Genomic DNA, 24,114 nt, shown 5'->3' on the forward strand with positions numbered 1-24,114 from the left:
TGGCTCCAGGAATGTATTTGCTAATATCCCCCAAGTCGATAGCAAAATCCAGGGCATTGGAGTTGGGAGGGGCATGGTTGGAGGGAAGACACTGAGGCAACAACTTTCCCCTCCAAAGTAAATCATAAAACAAGGTTCTTAAAAGTTTCAAGAAAGGCTGGAGAGATGGCTTAGCAGCTAAGGCGTTAGCCTGCAAAGCCAGAGGACCCAGATTCAATTCCCCAGGACCCATGTTAGCCAGATGTACAAGGGGGCACTCACACCCGGAGTTCATTTGCAGTGATACACCCATTCTCTCTCCATCTTTCTACATCAAATAAATAAATAATTTTAAATATTTTTTAAAAGTTTCAAGAAATCTGACAGAAATGCAACCCATTCCATGCAATCCAGCAAAAGTTTTAAAACAAGTATCTCAATATTAAAAAATATAAGTGAAGGTAAAAGAGCCATCAGAAGCATAAGAACTAAAAAATACTGTACAAAAATTAAAATAGGATCAAGCATAAAGGATAGACAGTAATTAGAGATCTTGGAAAGAAACATTTAAGTCACTGAAACAAGACTGTGGGATATATTCTAGACTAGACACAGTGAAGGTCAGCAGTAAGGAGCTATTCAAAATTCAGTGAGGGCAGAAGAAAGGGGGGCAGCTAAGTAGCATGGAGTGGGGCAGCAATGTGTTCTAAAGGAGGGCAGAGGGAGACTCCAGGAACTGGCTGAGAATGTCTCAGAACTGGAGTCTGGTACCTGCGTAATGGCAGAGTGCGGGCCACATGAGGTAGGCAGAGGACCTAGTGGCATGCCAGGATGTCCTAAATATCCACCTGGGTGCTAACAACAAGGGCATCTTATATACATAAATAAAATAAACTTATATGCTGTGCAAGTTTCACTTTAATAAAAACTCCAAGGGCTGGAGAGATGGCTTAGCGGTTAAGCGCTTGCCTGTGAAGCCTAAGGACCCCGGTTCGAGGCTTGGTTCCCCAGGTCCCACGTTAGCCAGATGCACAAGGGGGCGCACACGTCTGGAGTTCGTTTGCAGAGGCTGGAAGCCCTGGCGCGCCCATTCTCTCTCTCTCCCTCTATCTGTCTTTCTCTCTGTGTCTGTCGCTGTCAAATAAATAAATTTAAAAAAATAAAAAAATAAAAACTCCAAGCCGGGTGCAGTGGCACATGCCTTACTCCCAGCACTGCGGAGGCATAGGTAGGAGGATCTCCAAGGTAGGAGGATCTGTGAGTTTTTGAGGCCACCTTAGTCTCCATAGGGAGTTCCTGGTCAGCCTAGGCTAGGATGATACCCTACCTCAGAAAAACAAAACAAAACAAACAAACAAAAAAAACCCCACAAAACAAAAACTCCCTGAGATAACACTACAAAGAAAACACCATGCTATCAACAACAGACACTGCTTTACATTGCTGCTCAAGGATGAAAAAAAAACCACTCTAAAAGACAATGTGATCTAGATGGTAATAATAGGAGAAAAAACACAGAATAATTCTAGATTTTATTGGCAAAATTTAAGAATTTAAAAATAGAATTATAAGCTGGGTGTGGTGGAGCACACCTTTAATCCCAGCACTTGGGAGGCAGAGGTAGAAGGACTGCCATGTGTTTGAGGCCACCTTAAGATTACACAGCAAATTCTAGGTCAGCCTGAGCTAGAGTGAAACCCTACCTCAAAAAACCAAATAAATAAATAAATAAATTATAATCTATAGCATTCAAAATTACATCCAGGCATGTGACACACACCTTTAATGGCAGCACTTGAGAGGCAGAGGTAGGAGGATCGCCATGAGTTCAAGGCCACCCTGAGACGACATAGTGAATTCCAAGTCAGCCTTGGCTACAGTGAGACCATATCTCGTAAACCAAACCAAGACAAAACAAAACAAAAATTCAGAGAAAAAGTTAAAAATAAATAAAATGGTGAAACAGAAAGCAAGCATACGAAAAAACAACAAAGAATAAAAATGGAAATCCAGTGTGCAAGTAATCACAATAAACATAAGTGGATCAAAGACATCTACAGAATGCAAAGGCCACCAAAATGAACACAAAACTACAGTTTTGGCAAATCAAAATTAAAAAGACCAAACCACAAAAACAACAACAAGAAGACCAAACCCAAACCAAAAGCAGGATAAAAATAAAGAGACAGGGCTGGAGAGATGGCTTAGCAGATAAAGTACATGCCTGTGAAGCCGAAGAACCCAGGTTCGATTCTCCAGGTCCCACGTAAGCCAGATGCACAAGGTAGCGTATGCGTCTGGAATTCATTTGTAGTGGCTGGAGGCCCTGGTGCACCCATTCTCAACACCCCCCCCCGTCTCAAACAAATAAATGAAATAGATAAATGTTTAAAAATTCAGAAAAAATAAAGAGGCAGAAAAATATGAGACATATAAATACACCTCCTAATGCATGACCCCTCCACACACACGAAGCTGGAACAGGGACATTAACAATAACAGTAAGTTGGACATGACTGCACACTAAGGAAAAGTCAGAATTTCCGGGGCTATTTAGGAGGGTCACCTAACTGGTTTCTAAAAGGTAAGAGAAGCTTCCTAGAATAAATTGACACCTCACCTGAGCCAGAAAAGATGAGCCCAGTGAAAAAGGACAGCTGGGGCTGAAGAGATGGCTTAGCAGTTAAATGTTCTTCCTATGCAAGCAGGAGAGCCCATGTTTGCCTCTCCACGTTTCCACCTTTGCCTGTAACCCCAGTCCTGGAGGAAGTGGAGACTGGAGAATTAGGAACCACAAGCTCCAGAGTTGATCAGGAGAGACACCACTGCCACAGGCAGGTGAGTGAAGGAGGGGGTCACCTGACATTCTCTTGTGGCCACCACAGCACGGGGCGCCACATCCCTGCATGCGCATGCATACACTTTAAAGAGGGGCAGGTCAGTGAACCAGGCAGCCGGATACATGCCCAGAGCCCTGGACAGAACAGGAGAACTGGTAAACAATACATGGGAACTCTATCTCAACAGAACAAACAACAGCAAATCCAGCACCCTTACTAACGGAGAAGAAAACCTCTCAATGAAATACCTGTACAGAACATAAATCGTCCATAAGGAAATGCACTTGTTTTCACTGTTAACTCCAACCACTCTTTATGAATGAGGCATAAATAGTACTTCAACCATGTAACTCTCAATCACTCAACTGAGGACACCTTTCATTTCCATTTCCCAATTCCTTAATTAGTTATAACTGACTTGCAAAGAATCACAAATGCATTATAAAATGTTATGTTGCTACTGTTAATTACTTTTTTTAAATTGGACTTTCTTATGTTTAATAGCCTGTGATCTCTTTCACACCAGTAAAAGAACTTTTTATGTATTTTATATCCCATTCCATAAGTCTCAGGCCAGTGCTCCCACATTTAATTAATTTTAGATTAAAATGCTTTAGAAAAAAATTGCACTGAATTCACAAAATCTTATTTTCTCATAAAGAAAACATCAAACTGTTCATTATAATTCCTTTGGTCATAACATTCAATTTGTAACATGTTCTAAATTTTCTTTTTAAAACTGTACTTTCATCTACTTGCAGAACAGAGACACGTATCTCAGCTGTATGAGAATGCTGAGTGAGAGAACCAGAGAGCACATGAAGGAAAGAGAAGGAGCGCAGCTAAGAGCAGAGGCAACCAGGCTCTAGGGCAGCGGGAGTCCTGCCTAAGGGCTGAGGCTCGAGAACAGCAGTGCTGTGAGGGAGCCCGTGCGCCACACAAACTCCCACCCACCTTTACTCTACCTGGCTACTGTGCTGTACAATTCCATCACCTCAGAACATTCTAGTACTGAAGAATGCTGTGATCTATAATTCTATTTGCCAAATTTACAATGCTAAGCTAATAAAAATAGTGGCACTAACTATAAAAAAATATTGATGAGTGCAAATCAGCAATAAAGGTATGAACCATTGATGCATGCTACCACATGGATGAGCCTCACCCACACTAATGAAAAAAAGCTCACATTATTAGGTGATTCCCTTTACATGAAATACCAAGAAAAAAAATTACAGAAAGAAAGCAGTGCAGGCTAGGGCTATGAGAAGGAAGACTGCAATGAAGCAGAAGGTATCATGTGAGGTGACAGATATGTCCTAACTGGACTGCAGTGTAACTGTGTAGTCTATACGTTTACTAAAAGCCACTGGACTGTGCACTAAAAATAGGTGAATGCTATGGCATATAAATTATTTCCTCGATAAAGCTGTCAAGATAACAGAATGCTGAAAAAGTTATTTCAGAAACTTTTCACTTGAGCACCACAAACATACATGTGCCTAGAAATAACAGAAACAAGCCTCCTCCATGAAACAATCCACAACTTTCCAATGGCACCTGCTGATACAGGATAAAACTTCCATCAGAACAGTCTTACTTCTGAATTTTATATGATACTATGCTAATCTCAGACAGTCTACAACTTGCACAAAAGCTGTATGAAAAACTCGCTGTTTCCAGGCATGTGACATCAGGAATACTCAAAAAGAAAGACAAGATCCCAGGGCAGCAAGGAACGTCACTCACCCCACCTACTCTTCTCGTTCAGCTGCGTCCTAACCTAAGTACCCGACACTATTACCTCATCCTGTCTTCACTCTGCAGGGCTTCGTAGAAGAAAACCTCAACTCTCATAAGAAAGGAAATAAATTGTTCATATGCACAGAAGTATTTTTCAACAAGAGGAGGACCAAGATTTTTTTAAACAAACTTGACATTTGGATTGATTAAAAAATATGCCAACTTTAAATCGACAACATCTGAAGTATACTTTCATTCCCAAATACAAAACTTTTCAACCAAGGTGTAGAATTACAGACCAATTCAACTTTCAGGACACTGAAAATGTGGGCATTATCTAATATTTTCAAAACATCATTTCCAATTTTATGCTGTATGTTTGTTTTTAATCCTTAGACTGAAATTAAGTATTCGAATACTTACTATAAAACTATTATCCTAACTCATTTATTCAACAAATCATAGAAGTAACATGCATGCTATCATTGTATTTTTACATAGCAGAGAAAAAGAAAATCAGGGCTGGAGAAGATGGCTTAGCAGTTCAGGCGTTTGCCTGCAAAACCTAAAGACCCTGGTTTGATTCCTCAGGACCCATGTAAGCCAGATACCTAAGGGGGTACATGAGTCTGGAATTCATTTGCAGTGGCTGGAGGCCAGGTGTGTCCATTCTTTCTCTCTATCTGCTTCTTTCTCAACTAAATAAATATTTAAGAAAAAGGAAAAAAAAGTTATGATTCTAAATTTTTTTTTAAATTTTTTTTCTGCTTATTTATTTATTTGAAAGGGACAGACAGAGAGAGAATGAGGCCGAGGGAGGGAGAGGGGGAGGGAGAGAGAGAAAGAGAGATAATGGGGGCACCAGGGCATCTAGCCACTGCAAACGTACTCCAGACATGTGCGCCCCCTTGTGCATCTGGCTAACGTGGGTCCTGGGGAATCGAACCTCAAACCGGGGTCCTTAGGCTTCATAGGCAAGTGCTTAACCGCTAAGCCATCTCTCCAGCCCATGATTCTAAATTCTAAAGCCAAGATACACCTTAGATCCTATCATTCTCAGAGGAGACACCCCAAGGAACAAAATGTGACTTCTAGGAGAGTTCACCCTGCAACCTTACCTCCCTAGCTTAAGAAAGTCTCAGATTTCTAACAACAAAACCTTAAAACTTGCTTAAGATTGAGCTCTTATCCACAAAAGATTATCCAATCTTTATTTAACCTTTCCTTAAAATTTCAACCTTCTCGAATGCTTTAAATTTTAAAATAATTATCTTAAATAACTATGCTTGTACACTAATAAAAATCACAATATAAAGTCAAAACCATAATAAAACTGTCCACCAGAATACAAGCTTGTTTAACAAAAAATGAGCTAAACAAACCAGGCATACCTAGGTCATACCAATCTGTACAACACATAAATGTTAATGGAAAAAGTAAATAACACTTTACAGTATTAAATTGTGGTGGCGCTAACCCAAAAGTTAGAATTAAGAACCCAGGATTAAGACTGATCTCAATTATTTCCAATGCAGTGCTCAACAAAATTTCCCTTTCAATGGGCAGAACACAGAATTTTAAGAGCAGACTTCAGTGTGCTCCAAGAGCTTAGCACACGCACCCTTGCCTGTCCTACATGCAAGCAGCGCGTCGTCAACAGGAAGAAAGGAACAGAAGTAAGAGACCTCCCGGCTCCTGGCTCTTGGCCATACTGTACTGGTTCTAGTAGGAGCAAATAATTTATCGACCACCAGTGAGCTGGAAACCTGAGAAAGAAGGGTGAGCCACAGAGTATGTCTGACTATACATTCTCCAAAGGGTGAAGCCAATTCCTTGTTTAGAATCATCATTTAGTGAGGTGAACGCTGCCACAATGAAAGAGGTGACAGACAGTGCCCTATAATCCATCAGGAAAGGAAACCTGCGCCAGATTCCCACTGGCTATGCTATCTCTTAAAGATGAGCATGCTTTGCCGCGGAGAATTATACGAAGTGATGGCAGCAGCTGCCCAGAGTCAAGTGCTCGGAGAGCTTCCAATGAGGCACTTCTTTCATATGGCACGTTCATTTCAGGAGCGCTGCCAATTTTTCTTTGACCACCACCTATTCCTCATCGCCCCCTGGACAAGACTGATGCGTGTAACAGCCTAACACTGAGATAACTCTTGAAACAGTGTTGCTGGGCCAAAGGGTAAACACAAATGTCATTTTACTAGATACTGCTAAATTCTCTCCTATAAGATTTATTTTATTCTGTATTTCTTCCAGCAATATTTGACAGTGCCGACTTCCCACTATGTCAACGACAGCACCCAGTACAGCTTCTCAAACTTAAATTTCTGTCATTATGATCACTTAAAAATGATCTCTTGTTGCAGCATCTGTCTACACACTTCTCTTACTGGCATAAGGTTAAGTATATTCTTCCATGTTTAATAACCATTTGCTGTCACATATTCACATAGCAAAAACTTTAAGAGAGATTAATACCTGGGGCTGGAAAGATGGCTTGGCCTTTAAGGCACTTGCCTGCGAAGCCTAAAGGACCCAGGTTCCATTCATTTGATTTCCCCAGGACCCATATAAAGCCAGACACATAAGCTGGCGCATGCATGTGGAGGCCCTGGCGCCCCCATTCTATCTGCTTCCCTCTATCTCTCCAATAATAAGATATTTTTTTAAAAGAACAAAATACTTGGAAATACAAACTGCAAATACTCTTTTATTTTCAATTTTTACTAGCTTTTTAAATTTGACTTGCCATGTTTCCAGTTATAAAGAAGTTATTTTATCAGCAAATTTAATACTAGTTCCCCATTGTTGGTGTGTGTATGTGTGCGGGCATGCTCTTGTGTGAGGGCAGGGGGCCAGAGGACAACACTCAGGTGCCAGTGATCACCTTCCGCCTTATTTGAAGCACAATCTCCCACTGTTCACTTGGTCTGCCAGGCTAGCTTGTCCGTGAGCCTCTGGGAAATTCTCCTGTTTCCACCTTCCATTTTGCTGAAAGAGCAGTGGCATTATAGAAACCCGCCACAGTTTCTGGCGTTTATGTGGGGTCTGGGGATGCAAACTTGGGTACTCATGATTATGTGGCAAACACTTAATCCACTGAGCCATCTCCCTAGTCTCCAGCTCCCATTGTGGATGAGGACTCCGAGTTACGGAGTCAGGAATCGATTCGGCAGTTACACAGTCAGGAGTCTAGCTATTGTACTGTCAGCTTCAGGAGTTCACCAATAGTTGTGTTTTTTTTTGTTTTTTGGTTGTTTTTAGTGCTTACAGCATGTATCTTTATTTGTATGATTACTTGCATTTGTCTGATTCACTTGTAACACATCATTGGCAGAATACAAATAATCAATCCTGTCTCTTTTCAACAGTAAACATGCATGTGTATTTAACTTCCTTATTTTCTCTTCAGTCCCACTAGTCTTTTTTTTAATTTTTATTTTTATTGACTTGAGGGTGGGCAGATGATGGGGGGGAGGAATGGGCATGCCAGGGTCCCTAGTCACTCACTGCAAATGAACTCCAAACACATGCGCCCCCTTGTGCACCTGGCTTATGTGGGTCCTGGGGAATCAAACCTAGGTCCTTCTGCTTTGCAGGCAAATGCCTTAACCACTAAGTCATCTCTCTCACCCCACTAGTCGTTTTAAGCACCTATCCCGGGTTTTAGTCATAGAAGCTTAGGTTCCAATAGCTAGTCAACTTCAGGGTCCAATAACTAAGAAACTATTATTGTACCTTTTAAAAAAGAAAAAAAAAAGAGGGACTTCATTATCATCATTTATTCTTCCCTAGCTCCTGCAATGCAAGACACACACACATACTCACTCATGTTATGAAGCTAGAAAGTGAGGAGAATATACATTTATGATGTTGAAACTAATAGAATGAGGACCAAATGTTGAGGGGTAAGGTCTTATAATAATATTAACATGCACCACTATGTCCAGAAAATTGGTACATTAATGGGGAAATGTTTTATTTTATTTTGGGGGGAAAATGTTTTATTTACACAAATTTACATAACTAGCAAAGGAACACAAATTACTTCATCTGTACCATAACTTATGTAATACAAATGATTAGCAAAAAAATCAAAATGATGAAATACCCATGTGCAGAAGACACTAGTGACGTATTTTCTCACCTTCCTTCTTCAGCCATTTCACAATATTCCCTTGTTCCATTGTAGGAGACAGTGACGGCATCAGGATCTTAACAGGATCAGCTAAAATTGAAATTAGAAAACAAAAAAAAATTAGGTATATATACACACACACAGGTATACAAAGTCTTGATGTAAATAAATATAATAAATGCAAATTCTATTTGAGAAAAGATTTACCAAAGTCTACAAATCCCAAATGGTAAAACTTGATGTCCAGTAAATACCATGGACAATCAAAACTTCAAACTGTGTAAGAAAAACATAATTATTTGGAATACTTCAGCTAATTTTTCACAATTCCCCAGTCTTCTCTATATAGTTCCCAGCCAGGTGTTTATAAATTTAAAAAAAAAAATGAAGGAAGGCAGGAAATAGAAAAGGAGCTGATTAAGGCTATAGCTCCTTCCTTTCCTTTTATCTCAGTAATAAATAAGCTAATTAATTAATTAATGGTAAACTTACCAAAGACAAATAAACCACCACAACAAAAGTAATGTTCTAATGTCCTATCAGCACACTAGTCAAGATCAGACTTTAAGAAATCAGCTGTGTTTATTTTCTTTTAATACTCTACTATCCAATCTTTGAAGGTTTCTGCCAGGCCCAGGATGAAGCAAGAAAATCTAAGCAGTTAAGCACTCATTCAGTAAAGCCAGCCAGATGCACAACATGACACATGTACCTGGAGTTCATTTGCAGGAGCAAAAGGCCCTTATGTGACCATCCTTATTCTCTCTCTTTCCTTCTAAATCAATCAATAAGCAATCAATCAATCAAATAAAAAAGGGAGAACTTCTTTACCTCTAGAGGGCTCAGCCCTGGCTTGCACATGAACAGCCTACCTTCCAAAGCTAGTCCCCAGGCCTGCTTCTTCCTGCTCCAGTCACTAGGGCCGTGGACATCAGTGTGCTTTACCTGCACAATCTCCCCTCCAGTAGAAAGGCCAACCACACAAGCCGCAGATCCAAGTCATGCTCTAACCCACCAAATCGTCAGCGTTCAGACTCCACCCGTGTAAGCTGAAAACTGTCACTAGTAAGGGCTCAACAATGACACAGCCACACTCCACATCAACAACCCATTACAGCTCCCACGAGAGGATCCCAATCTGCCTGGGTAACTAACTCAAGAAGTCTCTACAAGTATGAGCTGCTCCACTGTCTCAGGGTCCTCAAATGCAGGAAGATCAGTTAATGAGAGCCTGTTCACATCTTAGTCATCCAGAAACGCAAGCACAGCAACCCACACAGGTCACTTCCATGTGAGGATTCTATATATGTCTACTCAAGTGTTCTAATAACTCTTCACCTTGAGTGGAAAGAACTTCAGTATTAAACCTCTAAGGTCAAGAATATTAGAAATATAGGAGGAAAAACTGGTAACTCCTAAATTTACTATCAAAACAGTTATTTGGGAGACTGAATGACATATACCACTCAACTCCTGCCCACTACTGCTTTCATTAACATCATCACAACAGATTTAATTCTCAGGCTACCTCTCGTTATAATGCAAACCATAACTACACCTCAGCTGTAACTGCACAGTAACAAGAATCCTTGTGTAGTAAAATGAGCACACTGACGATCAGACAGTGAGAATCTAATAGGAATGCTGTGGACCACCTCAACACATTGCGATGGAGTGAAGGAACATCAGTCTTAAAGGAACTAGGATAGGGAAGGTCCACTTAGAAAACACACACACAAACCTATACTGTATATCAGTCATGCAATTCCAATTCCAACCATAACAATTCTGCCCTTGTAGCCACAGGAATTATTAAGCACTTAAAAAAATACAGAAAACACATTCTGGCCAGGCATGGTGGTGCATGCCTGTAAACTCAGCACCGGGAAGGCAGAGTTAGGAGGATAACTGTGAGTTCAAGGGCAGCCCGAGCATACAGAGTTGAGTTCCAGGTTAGGCTGGGCTAGAATGAGACCCTCCATAGGAAAAAAAAAAAGAAAGAAAGTGAACTTTCTAATCTCTGATTATGTTGTGTCTATTGTGCTGGAGAGATGGCTCAGAGGTTGAGGAACTTGCCTGCAAGACCTGGTGACCCAAATTTGATTCCCCAGTACCCACATAGTGCCAGATACACAGGGTGGCACATGCTTTTGGAGTTCATTTGCAGCAGCTGGAGGCCCTAGTGCACCCATTCATTATTTTCCCCTCTTCTCCCATCTCTCCCTCCCTCCCACTTCCCCCTCTCTCTGGTGGGTATGGTGGTACACGCCTTTAATCCCAGCACTCAGGAGGGTGAGGTAGGAGGATCACTGTGAGTTCAAGACCAGCCTGAGACTACATATTGAATTATAGGTCAGCCTGGGCTACAGCAAGAATCTACCTCAAAAACAAGAAGAAGTTGCGCCTATTACCTTTTACATTTAATGCATCATGGCTTGACAAACAAATGAAGATATCTGCCTACAGAATGTATGTCTAACTCAATCCTTAGCATCTATTTTTCTTAAGCTCACAGGGATAAATGTGCTATTTTTTTTAAAAAGGTGAAAATAGCTTGGTGTGGTGGCACACATCTTTAATCCCAGCACTGGGGAGGCACAGGTATGAGGAATGCTATGACTTTGCATTTGAGGCCACCCTGAGACTACACAGTGAATTCAAGGTCAGCCTGAGCTAGTGAGACCCTAACTTGAAAAACCAAAAAAAGGTGAAAATACTCCAACTTCTAAATAGTACCACAGCAAGAAACAAGAAGCCAGCCAGCCCCTCCCTCCCTCCCCCCCTTTCCCCCCCCCTCAGAAGCATAGTTTTTGAAAGCCTGAATATGGTACTCCCATCAAAAAGCCCAAGCCTGACATAATAAGTTAGAATATTTCATAATATGTATGTATTAAAGTAATCTACCAAACACAGTTCCATTTCAAAGAAGCAAAATAAATGGACCACAATGCTTCCACATCCACATACCAATTTATGACAAGTACTAAATCAATTTCCTCCAGTCTCTCTTCAGAATTTTAAAACTTTGGTTCAGTTGCCATGATACAATTTATGCTGATTTTATGGCTCCATCCATCTTCTGTAATAATCTCTACCTAAGAGACCTTCACATCTCCATTATTCCTGACATCAAGGACTATATTATGAAATCTCTGTATTTATTAAGCATTATTTTCCAAAGCACAGCATCAAGAACCTTAAAAATTTTCATATTTTAAAAGTAAAATACCCATCATCATTTTTCACACAGTCACCCTTCATGGATGAGTTGAAACTGTGTCTCTGAATAATGGTAATAAAATGTAAAAATCCTGTAATAGATCACTATCCTTATTCTGAAGGTGACAAAAACACAAAGAAAGATATTTTCGATATCTCCATTACTCAGTACTGTCTCTTGATGAATTGTACTGGTTTATCATGAAGAGGAAATGTACAATATATTCTGATTAACCAATTTATCCTCAGACTTTCCTGCTGGAAAAGCCACTTCAGAGCATTAGCATTAATTTACTAATGCGTATATATTTCACTCTAGATAGCCACTTCGGAATTGGAACATATACTTTTTTTCCCAAAGGTGTTTTTCAGATAGGAGAGTAATTATACAGTCACAAAATTGGCTGCACATTATTCATGGTCTGTCCTTTATGTCTGCTGTCAACGTTGTGACAATAGTGTGGCTTCTCCAGACTCCCTGGAATGAGATTAGCCTACACCTACACTACTTCACTCTCATTAGTTACTAATGACAGCCTCCTTCCCCATTCCAACAAGCAGCTAATTCCACAGCTCTTCAGTCAAACCAAAAAGGCCTTGGAATGCATGTCAATTATATTTCCTACTAATATCAACTTGCATAACTATCAGTAAGAACAAAGGATATGTGAGAATAAAGGAAATGAGGTTTTGCTCAACTAGGTATACAGTTATTTCAAACAGAAGTTAGCAACACTGTAGTTAGAATTTTAACCTTTTGTTGATGTAATTTGGTATTCTGTTCCTTTTTATAGAACGAGCAAGCTACACCTAGCTGGCTTGCAAAGTCAGCCAACATAAAGAAGTTATAAAACTTAAGTACTACAATGAGTATGATATAGTGTATTTCCAGTACTCTGTATTTAAACAGGCTAATTTTAAAAGTAAAAAAGCCCAAAAAGCATTTGAATGGTCTTCACGTCTTTCTGACATAGTAACTTACAATTGCCTGCTTGCCAGCTGCTTTACACACAACCACCAGCTAAGTGAGCAAGACACCAGTCACCGCATTTAACAACTCAGATGATTTCCGCAGCTCTTCACGGCTGTGCTTCCAGTCTCCCTCCAGCTGAATTCTGACTTTAATACTAGAGACAATCCGATTCTCTGATCCTAGTATCTTTTCCCTACAGTAAGTTTTTATTATTATTATTATTTTTTTGGGGGGGGGTTTCAAGGTAGGGTCTCACTCTAGCTCAGGCTGACCTAGAATTTACTATGTAGTCTCAGGGTGGCCTCGAACTCTCAGCGATCCTCCTACCTTTGCCTCCAGAGTGCTGGGTCCAGTAAATTTTTAATCCTAACAACAAAACAGCCAGGCATGGTGGCACAGCCTTTACTCCTAGTATTCAGGAGGCAGAGGTAGGAGGATCAATGTGAGTTCCAGGTCAGTTGGGACTGGAGTGAAACCCTACCCTGAAAAACAAACAAACAAAAAGAACAACAACCCCAACACACACATATTCCAGCAAAATCAATTACATTAAAGATATGAACTGATGATATTTAAAAAGATATAGGGCTGAAGAGATGGCTTAGTGGTTAAGTGCTTGCCTGTGAAGCCTAAGGACCCCCGTTCAAGGCTTGATTCCCCAGGACCCATGTTAGCCATATGCACAAGGAGGCACACGTGTCTGGAGTTTGTTTGCAGTGGCTGGAGGCCCTGGCACACCCATTCTCATTCATTCTCTCTCTCTCTCTCTCTCTCTCTCTCTCTCCCTCTCCCTCTCCCTCTCCCTCTTTCTGTCTGTTGCTCTCAAATAAATAAAAATAAACCAAAAAAATTTAAAAAAGATATATACTGATGATATTTACACAAACTCTCAAAAGGATTAAAAAGTATGAGCAAATTCCTAAAATCCAAATGCAGAGCAAACTGCTTCATAGTTAACCTGATGAAGCAGAACGAGGCTCCATTATGATAACCAAGGTGATTAAGGAAATTCAGCAATGTAATATGCCACAGCTTAGGCACCAAGCTCTCTAGTCTACTTACAGAACATTACTCTCAGCACAGTGGATCATGAAAAGGAGATCAAATAAAAAGGAAACTTCCCCAGTATTTTTTCATGTTACCCTTGTCTCTAGCTCCAATTGTCTTATTTTCTAATAGGGAAAAAGACCACTCATTTAACCACCTCTCACTAGGAACAAATTGCACCTTTAAAATTGCAGTTCAGATAAAGCAATTCTGCCACCTGCAGGCTAGATGGAATAATGCAGGACAAAGTAAGCGATTTAAAACAAGCATTATTGGGCAAATTCAGGTTAGGTGTTGCAGATGAGTGAGACTATGTGTCGATTTTTTTTCTGTGATTGGGTAAGTTCGCTGAGAATGATCTGTTCCAGGTTCAACCATTTTTCCTCAAATTTCTTTATGTCGTTTTTTCTTACTGCTGTATAGAATTCCATTGTGTAGAATTTGCCCAAGATGCCTTACATACCCAGCAAGTACCTCATGGACTAGACAATAAGATGGATGGGAGGGCGGGGAGGGAATCAAAGGGTGGAAAACAGTAATCCGGACCCAAACGGCAATGGTACCATAAAATTCTACTTCCTAAAAGACAGACATAATGACTGAACCTTCACTAGTCCCTTACAGGAAACACCTGAACCACAAGACACTGGAGAGGGTAGGATCAAGACTGACCTAAATCTCCTACATCTTCCCTCCCTCCCTCTCCCCCTCTCCCCTCTATCTCTGTTCTCTCTAACTCTTGTATATTAGTTATCTTTTTCCTCAATTTCTTAGTGGACACTGACCTGTAACCCCCACTTCCAGCTTGGGCCTACATTCCACAATGAGCTTTTGATCAAAGAAACCTACAAGGTTTCCCAAAACAATGACAGACTTCTGTCAGAGTAATTGATGACCCACCAAAGGCCAGTGGTAAGACCCTATTGCTGAAGACTCCATACGCAGCTGACACGTAAAATGGAATGACATGGCTGGAAGCCAGGAGAGAGTCAGTCCCCAGACAGTCAGCGTGTCTAGTGCCAGAAGGCGCTACATAGGTGACTGGGGGAAGTGACCAAGATCTGTCCAAGCAACACATTGTTTAACCTAAGTAGCAACAATTAACCGGATGTGATACCCATACAAGTGCAATAGTGGTACACAGCCATGGTGAGGAATCAATTGCTCTTGATTTGGCTAACTGATCCACTCAGTGGTACTAGACCCTTAGCTGGAGCTGGGAAACAAGTCAGAACCATACCCAAACACAAGCCCACTCTACAATATCAAGCTACCATCAATCACGGGGTATAAGAGGGCCTATACCTATCAAACTGTCTATCAAAAAAGTAAGTGTTATCTCAATTTTCTGGGTGCTAACTCACTCTCCGTTGGAGAATCTGCTTCTCTTTTCCAGATAGATGCAGATCCTAAGAAGAGAGCTGCCCCAACATACCTCAGAAGGGGCCCAACTGAAACTAAGGACAACTGGCGAAATAAGCAAGGGTGATGTTTTCCTGTGAACTGGATACCAGCACAAAGGGGAAGGAGATCAATGCAGAGAAAAATCAACTCCTACCAAATCAGAGAGCCAGAGCCTCAGAGGCCCCCAACACCTCAGCACTGAAGCAGACCAAAAATGAACCCAACATGGCTCAGGGAAATCTTGCGGAAGAGGGGGCGGAAAGAATGTCAGAGTTACATGTTGGGTCATGATTTTCAGAGACATTTATCATACTAATAACTGGGGGCTAACTCCACAATGCACGACCCATTTTCAATAATAAGGAGGGTCTAATGGGAGGGGGTAGATCACAGATGAGCCTAAACAATGGTACCAAACTGCCTGTATTTACTGAAAAGAAAACTAATAAATTAAATTTAAAAAATAAAAATAAAAAAATAAATAAATAAAACCAGCATTAGCGCAAACGAGCTGTGATTAAAGGCAGTTACTGCACTTTCTAAAACTGACTGTTTGCCGGGATGGAGAGATGGTTCGGTGGTTAAGGCACTTACTTGCCTGCAAAGCCTAAGGTCACAAGTTTGATTCCCCAGTGCCCAGGTAACAGCCAGATGCATTAAGTAACACATACATTAAAGCTCTTTGCAGTGGCAGGAGGTGTGCATATATTGACTCTTTCTGTGTCTGCTTATTCCTTTCTCTCAAATAATATGCATTTAAAAGGTAACCCACACAGTAGATGTGGTGTAATCCAGCTGCTATTTAGTCAGCCTATACACAAGCAAAAACACAACCAAAATGAAAACAGCAGTCATCTCAAGTTAGTGGCATGGCAGCCCGGCAGGTACTGTGTGTGTATGTGCACATGTGTGTGAACATGTACACGTTCATGTGGGCACACATTCATATATGTGCATGCACACAAATAGAGGACATCTTCCCTCTATGGAAGCACAAGACTGTGCATGCACAGTGAAACACTGAAATTCGAAACAAACAACAGCATTGAATGTGAGATGCCTGGTGCTCTGTGATGCATGGACAGTGTGCAGGGAGGCTGTGTTCCAAAGCCAGGCTGCCGAGGGGTCATGCAGTGCAGTGTGGGTGAGCGCTTCCACAAACACCTCCGGTTCATGTTTGAGACCAAACTAATTTTTGGTTGTTTCACATTCAGAACCATTTTACTGTTGCCAAGTATTTTGCAATGCCAACATCTGAAGACCTGACAAGGTTGCAAGTCACCATTTAAGAAGCTGTGAGCCAGGCTTGGCGGCGCACGCCTTTAATCCATCACTCAGGAGGCAGAGGCAGGAGGACTGCTGTGAGTTGAAGGCCAGCCTGAGACTACAGAGTGAATTCCAGGTCAGCCTGAGCTAGAATGAGACCCTAACTTACAACACTACAGGACAATATTCTACTGTACCCAGCCAACGGGTTGGGTGCATGTAAGTAACAGTGGGCAGCCATAAGGACTAACAGAAGTCACAAAAAAACCTGAACTTGTCTGTTGGGCCCTGAAAGGCCCAGGTGTGAGGCCCAGTGGAACTTCCTGAGCCTAGCTACAGTTTGGCGACCTGTCTCTGGCCAGCTAGGACTCAACAAGACACCTAATGGCTTCTGGCCTGCCACCTCCGCCTGGCAATTGTAATTACCATTTCAATAGTTACAGTTTACTATTGGCCCTTACCTCTTCCCCAACATGATATAGGCAACTGCTCAGAGTAATAAAGCGAGTTGTTTCTGCGAGTTCCTGCATCGAAAAGACTCCCGACTCAGTGCGATTTTTCTCTGGTGGTCAGGAGAGGTCTGGGTCGTCCGATGCTCATCATCCTTCTCAACCCCTAGGGAGGAACCTGCAGGCCTGGTTCTTCCCTCAGCACTACCTACCTGACAGGAAGGAGCCCCACACTTGTCTTCAGCTGACATTTCCAGTTACCCTTCTCAAATCAGTCCATGATTCATGAAAACACCCAGGGACCAGGTCTTTCTGGACACTGGCCTCCAACCTCGCCCAGATAGGGAGAAAAGAAAGGGCTTAAAGCTAGGTATCAGCTGACATAGGTTTCTGGAAGGTCATTTCATAGCACAAGAAGGAATGAAGAGAAGGAAAGGGGGGGGGGAACCAAGAATTGTTTGTTTATTCATCAAATATTTCCTCAGCACCTGTCAAGTACTAGTGAACCATCTTCCAGGGGCTGAGGACACTGTGAGCGCACAGAAACAGATCAAAATCGCAGCTGTCATGACAGTCATGTGCAACCAGACAGAAGAAATGAGATGCCTGATGGTGATCTAAGGAAAGAAAGGGCACAAGGACAATGACAGGAGAGGAGCAATGTTTGGGAAGACTTCATCAGGCATGTGAGCTGAACCGCATGAAGACACTGTACACATACTGATGCCTCTAGGCAGAGACAAGCCCAAAGAATGAGCAGGGTGTGCTGGTGTCCAAAACGCAGCAGCAAGCAGTAGCCTGGAGGGGAGTGAGCGGGCACGTGGGAGGAGCGAGGTCAGAGAGCATTCATACTCCGCCGGGCCTTGTAAACATGCTGTGGCAAGGAATTTTGATTTTATTCTGAGCTTACTGGGACACACTTGGAGGGTTTAAAGCAGAGTGACATATAAGACTAACACTGAAAGTGGTACTCTGGGACTGACTGCCGGCTGCAGAGGAAGTGTCACACACCCTGAGCCTAACAGGCTGGGACTCGGGAGCCCAGGTCCCTCTGCGGACAGCCTTGGAGATCACCACTGGCCTCCAGGGGCCCACAGTGGCCAGAGATCAAAAGAAACTGAGCGTTGATTTCCCTGTGGCCTGGCGTCTCCCACAAGTGACTGGTGCGTGGAGGGCAGGCAGCGCAAGAACCTTCAGGCATCAAGGAGCGACAGATAGGCTGGAATGTACTGTTCCAGCTAGGTAACGGCTGCAGCTTCTCATTTTCGTGGCTATATCGCACAGTGCTGGAAACACACGGTCTTAGGAACTTCTGATAACGTGTAAAGCCAGATGCACAAAGTGACAAATGCATATGGAGTTCATTTGCAATGGCTAGAAGCCTTGGCATACCCATTCTCTCTCTGTCTCTGTCAAACAAAGAAACCAATTCTTGTGGGGGGTGGGGAGAGGGAGGTAACCTATTACCTGACCTTTAAAAGACAGCTGAAAAACAAAGGAATGGAATCCTTGATTGGCCCAACTGTAGAGTGGAATCAAAAGTAGGCACCAGTATAAAAATGACACATAATCTACTACCCCAAAAGCAGGTATCTGAGCTCAAGTCCTTCCTGAGCAGCCTACTGTGTATTAGGTGTGTTAGACTTTTGAACACCCCCCCCCATACTTATCCACACGTCCTTCCTCTGTGCCTATTCTACTTGTAGATATAAGTGCATTAACATTCATGGGGGAAAAGAAAGAAAAGCAGTGCTGTGAAAGCTGTGGGAGAACAGCCTTTGGGGAAGGGTGGGGAGACAGCTTAACCTCACTCCCATCTCCCTTAGTCTCCCTGAACCCAACTGGATGCCATGGGCAATGGTGGCCAGCTGATGTTCTCAAATGGGCAAGGGTGAAGGAGAATGCCCTCCTTGTCACCCAACTCGGCCTCACCAGTCGCTGCTCCTGTTCCTACACTCCCTGCCAGGCACTGCACTGAGTGCACATGTTGTGGACTGTCTTGGGCAAGGGATGTGGAGGGACATCTGTCAGGATGCCCCTGCAACAATCCAGAGAAGCAACGGTGGCATCCTGGACAGTAGCTGGTCACTGCAGGAGGAGTGAGGGTACACATATGCACTGAACAGGGAAAGCCAGTGGGGTTTCTGAAAGCATGGAATGAGACACAAGTGAAAAGAACCAGAACCAAAATTAGGGCTGGCGGTGTATGTGGGGGCAGGGCACTAGCCTGGCATGTGCAAGACCCTGAGCACAAAAAAAGTGGTAGTGGGGCAGGAAGTTAGATGCTGTACCTCCAAAGTGAAATAGCTTTCCTCCTGAAAATGTTTCCGGGGAGCCTGGTAACTTATATAGTTTTGATTTATTTTTTTTTAACTCTGCACTTCAGTGCTGTTCATTTTTAAAAGATTTTTCTGTTTATATTCATTTATTTATTTGAGAGCGAGATCGAGAGAGAGAGAGAGAGAGAGAGAGAGAGAGAGAGAGAGAGATATGGTGGGTGCACCAGGGCCTCCAGGCACTGAAATGAACTCCAGATACGTGCACATCCTCATGCATCTGGTTTATGTGGGCCCTGGGAAATTAAGCCTCAAACCAGGGTCCTTAGGCTTAACAGTAAACACTTAGCGGCTAAGCCATCTCTCCAGCCCAATAGTTTTGATTCTTGTTCAGTTATTCAAGTAAACAGAAAACTTATTTAAAAACAGGTCAGTTTGCACCCCTGATACAGGTTTATACCTGTAATCCAAGTACTAGGGAGGTTGAGGTAGGAAAACTCATTCAAGTTCAAGGCCAGCCTGGGCTACAGAGTGAGACCCTATCTAAATCACTCATCTACAGACATAATTCAGAGAAACTATATTTGACTCTTCCAACTATAGAAATTATAGTTAGTCTCTTTCCCTCAATTGACATGGAAACTCTTACAGACACACAAGATACAGTAACTTGGTAGCTTAAGTCAAGCAGAAACGGAGGTATAGTGATTGGCAGGAAGGGCCAGGGCTATCTCACATTTGTCCTCTTCCACAGTACCAGCTAAGTTACATCAACTGGCTTCCTGAGTCCAGTCAAGGGGCACCACCGGCAAGAATCCAAAGGGAGAGAAGAGTGAGGCCAGCCCCAGCTCCTGTACCCCACAGGGGGCGGGCTCCATACAGCTCTTCGGAGGTCCCCCACTGGTACTAAGTAAGTTGCCTCCTGGCTGCCTACAGGACAGCTGCCAAAACCTTGGCTACAGCTTGGTGTGCTGGTGCTCACCTGTAATCCCAGAAATTGGGAGGCTGTGGCTGGAGGATCAGGAGTTCAAGGCCGATCTCAGCTATGCAGGTTCCAGGCTAACCCTAGGCTATAAGAGCCCTGTCTATAAAACAAAACCAACCAACAACAAACTGGAAAACAGCCTGAGGCACCAGTGCCTGAAGGTGAGAAGAGGTTGCTGGCATTCTTTTTAAGGTTTCATTGGTTTACAAACAGGTATTTCCACAGCTGCTCTTACTAAAAGCATAAACTCCTCACCCGTGCCCCACCCAGCAGGGATAGCATCACTACTTCTTTTCCGGGCATGCACTTGTCACCTATCTGAATGGTATTAAGTTACAAAGAATTCTGCCAGGCCCAGAATGAGTGGGAACTGATTTTTTTTGTTTTCCTTATAAGATGAGGGTTTTTAAGAAACAATTTTCCTCTGCCAGCCTGGGCTGGAAAAAAAAAAAAAAAAAAAAAACAACAACAACAACAAAAAACCTGCCTCGGGGGCAGCTCATAGACCAGGCATCCTCCAGCCAGGGCCAATTAATCCAATCCATTAGCCTACCTCGTCCCATGGTTTTCTATAAACTATAAGCTGGCCATAGGTCCTGTGGGACCTTAGGCCCCCCCCCCAACTTTTGCCAAACTGTGAATAAATTCATTCTTTATCAACTTGTTTTTTGAAGTCTTTTAAAATATAGGGAGACCATTTGATGGGTTTAACAAATCTATTAATGCCAAAAGCACAACTCTCATCTCATGGGAAGGAAAAGTTTGTTCTGGAGTAAATTAGTAAGCAAAACCAAGAAAGATTGATTTAATTATCTCAAATACCATGCTTCAACATAATAGTTTTACGAAATTGTTACACTAACAGAACAAGAAAGTGATAAATCAAGACACTTTGAAAAATACATTGTGGAGACATCAGGTGAGTGGGTTATAGCAGTGGAGACATCTACTGTAACCCTAAGGTGCTATCTGATGACTTTCTTAGCTTTTATTACTATCATTTATTTGCAAGGGGGAAAAGAGGGAGACATAGAGAATGGACGCACCAGGGCCTCCAGCCAGTGCAAATAAACTCCAGACATATGTGCCACCTTGTGCATCTGGCTTATGTGGTTGCTGGGGAATCGAATCCAGGTCGTTAGATTTCACTGGCAAACTGTAATCCAAGGGCTTGAGAGACTGAGGCATTAATGGCTCCTTAACCACTGAGCCAGTTCCCTGACACCCTTCTTAGCTTTTAAAAAGGGTTGGTGGAAGCTAGGGGTATGTTTATACATTCAAAAATGACTTACCAATACTGCCAAGGATGACAGATGGAACAAAGTGGTGGGCATAAAGAAGCTAAAATAATCCAAAATAATCTGGCTCCAAATCTGTAACATTCCATCTCTTCACAACCACAGAAATTCTGATCAGTCATCTAGGCAGGATGATTAACACAGGTGTGGCTTTTTTTCTTCTGGGAACTTCAGTCCACAAATCTAAGAGCCTAGTTAACATTCAGACATGTTGTTTGCATTGCTTTCTCATTAACTGGATCAGAATTTTACACACAAACCACACATTTAATTCAGTCTAAAATTTTGTTTGTTTTCCAGATACATAAGCATATATCTTGGCCTGTTTTCTTCTGCTGTAACTGACAGAAAGAACAAAAGTTGATTTATTGGTACATGGTTCTAGAGGCTGGGAGTCCCAGGAAACTAACGGTATCTGGTTAGGACCTTCATGTGGAACCCTAGGGAGACATCATATGGAAAGATGGAGCAAGTGTGCTAGTTTGGGTCTGGGTTTGTCTCCCTCTTCTTATAAAATCACTAATGTCATAACAGGGTCCCACCCCTAAGACCCCACCCCAAATATTCTGACTGTGTGAATTCTGGTGATAAGTTTCTACCACATCAATTTTTTTAGAACATATTCAAACCCCAGCAAAGACTATGGAAAGAATGACTGGTGAGTGGGGGAGCGGAGGCAAATATCAAGGAACAATCAGCCATGCTACCTGACAGGAAATGAAGAACAGGCAGAGTGGTAACTAGGAAGTAATTTCCAACCTTAACAAAAATTGTATCAGAGCTCTCAAGTGGTAAGGGTGCCAAGCAGGGAATCTGCATGGTGACTTGAACGACTTTTTTTTTTTCTTTCTTTTATTGGTTTTCTGAGGTAGGGTCTCACTCTAGCTCAGGCTGACCTAGAATTCACTATGTAGCCTCAATGTGGCCTTGAACTCATGGAGATCTTCCTACCTCTGCCTCCCAAGTGCTGGGATTGAAGGTGTGCGGCACCACGCCCAGCTTGGAAGGCTATTTTTTATACTGGTTACCAGTGAAGACTTTCCACGACTCCTTTGGCAAAAAGAAAGTAAACCCAGACCCCTTATATGCTCAATGACATTTCCCTCCTTCAGTCAAGAGAAAGAGAATAACTGTTCACTGTCATGGTTTGCTATCCTCAGATGCCTGGTCAATTTCTGCCCTCTTCCCTTAAACTGCCTTGTCAATTTCTATTTCCTGCTCTTCATGAGTAACACAATCAGTCTTTTCAGAAAAAAAAAGAAAAAAAAATCAGGACTGAATAGACAGCTTAGCAGTTAAGGCGTTTGCCTGCAAAGCCAAAGGACCTCAGTTCATTTCCCCAGGACCCATGTAATCCAGATGCACATGCATGCGTCTGGGAGGCCCTGGCATGCCCATTCTCTTTCTCTCTCAAATAAATAAAAATAACTATTTTTTAAAGATTCAGATTAACGCGTGGCAGAAATTAGAGATCAGTTAGACATAAATACATTACTTCACTTACATTAGGGCTTATTTTTCTGAGCTTTTCTATCTTTCCCCAAATATATACCAAATTAGAGAATGAAAATTCTAGCAAGTGCTAGCTAACACACGGTGTGTGCAACAGCTAAAGAGAATGCTGCCAACATCTTTTAAGGAAACCAAAGCACCAAAGATACTTCCAAGTGGCAGACTTCCAAATTCCAGATGAATTGTGAGAAATAGTTCAACAAACATACCAAACTCATGCATTCAACATTTATTGAAATAGCTGCTTAGCATTATGAAAGTTCAATTTCACCAACTTCAGTGAGAAATTCACTTTTTATAAAGCAGAAAAAACTACCGTAAATTCTTGTTTCCTAAAACAGTTCAAGGACTGCCACGTGCATTCAGCATGGCCTAACAAAACCCTTAGGTAAAAGTTGAGAGATAAATTTGGCTCAATGTTGGGCGCAGAGGGAAGAGTTCAAAATTCCCAAAGAACAGTGCTTTCCAAAACACAAAAACACAACTTCATACATAGAATAGGGTCCACAAACGTGGCAAGACAAAATTAAAACTGTACATGGAATTTTAACACTGAACATGGAATTAATGCCACTATCAACGGACTTGATGGGGAAAATATCCACTATCTAGGTGTTCCCAATTTAATAAAGGACCCCTGGAAAAAGGCAGGGGAAAATAATGAGAGATAAAACGTGACCAATACTAGACTAGCCTAGCCATCACAGAGTTTGAAGGGGGGGGGGGAGCTAGAAGTCTAAGACTCTGAGAAGACTTTTAGAAGCTGAAAAAATAAAGAAAAAAAGAAAAGAAACAGCTTCTCTTAGGGCTACCAGAAAAACACAAAACCCCTGGTGAGATTTTGGAATTCAGACCTCAAAGACTAGAAGATAATGAACTTGTATTTTAAACCACTAAAGTTCATGGCAGAGGCCCTAAGAAACTAATTCAGCTTGCCTTGGGATTCGGTTCCTTCTCCCATACAGATAGGTTC

The 24,114-nt window shown here is 42.1% G+C and overlaps 1 protein-coding gene across 1 annotated transcript in view; it reads right to left on the reverse strand.

The window, feature by feature from the left end:
- Window positions 1-24,114, reverse strand: part of Pdhx (pyruvate dehydrogenase complex component X) — a 61,574-nt gene that overhangs the window by 36,092 nt on the left and 1,368 nt on the right. The window contains exon 2 of the mRNA XM_004660814.2: window positions 8,722-8,802. Within this exon, the coding sequence (XP_004660871.1) occupies window positions 8,722-8,802 (81 nt within the window). The remainder of the gene's footprint in view (window positions 1-8,721; window positions 8,803-24,114) is intronic.

This window comes from Jaculus jaculus, chromosome 8 (assembly GCF_020740685.1).
Source record: "Jaculus jaculus isolate mJacJac1 chromosome 8, mJacJac1.mat.Y.cur, whole genome shotgun sequence".
NCBI classification, from domain to species: domain Eukaryota; kingdom Metazoa; phylum Chordata; class Mammalia; order Rodentia; family Dipodidae; genus Jaculus; species Jaculus jaculus.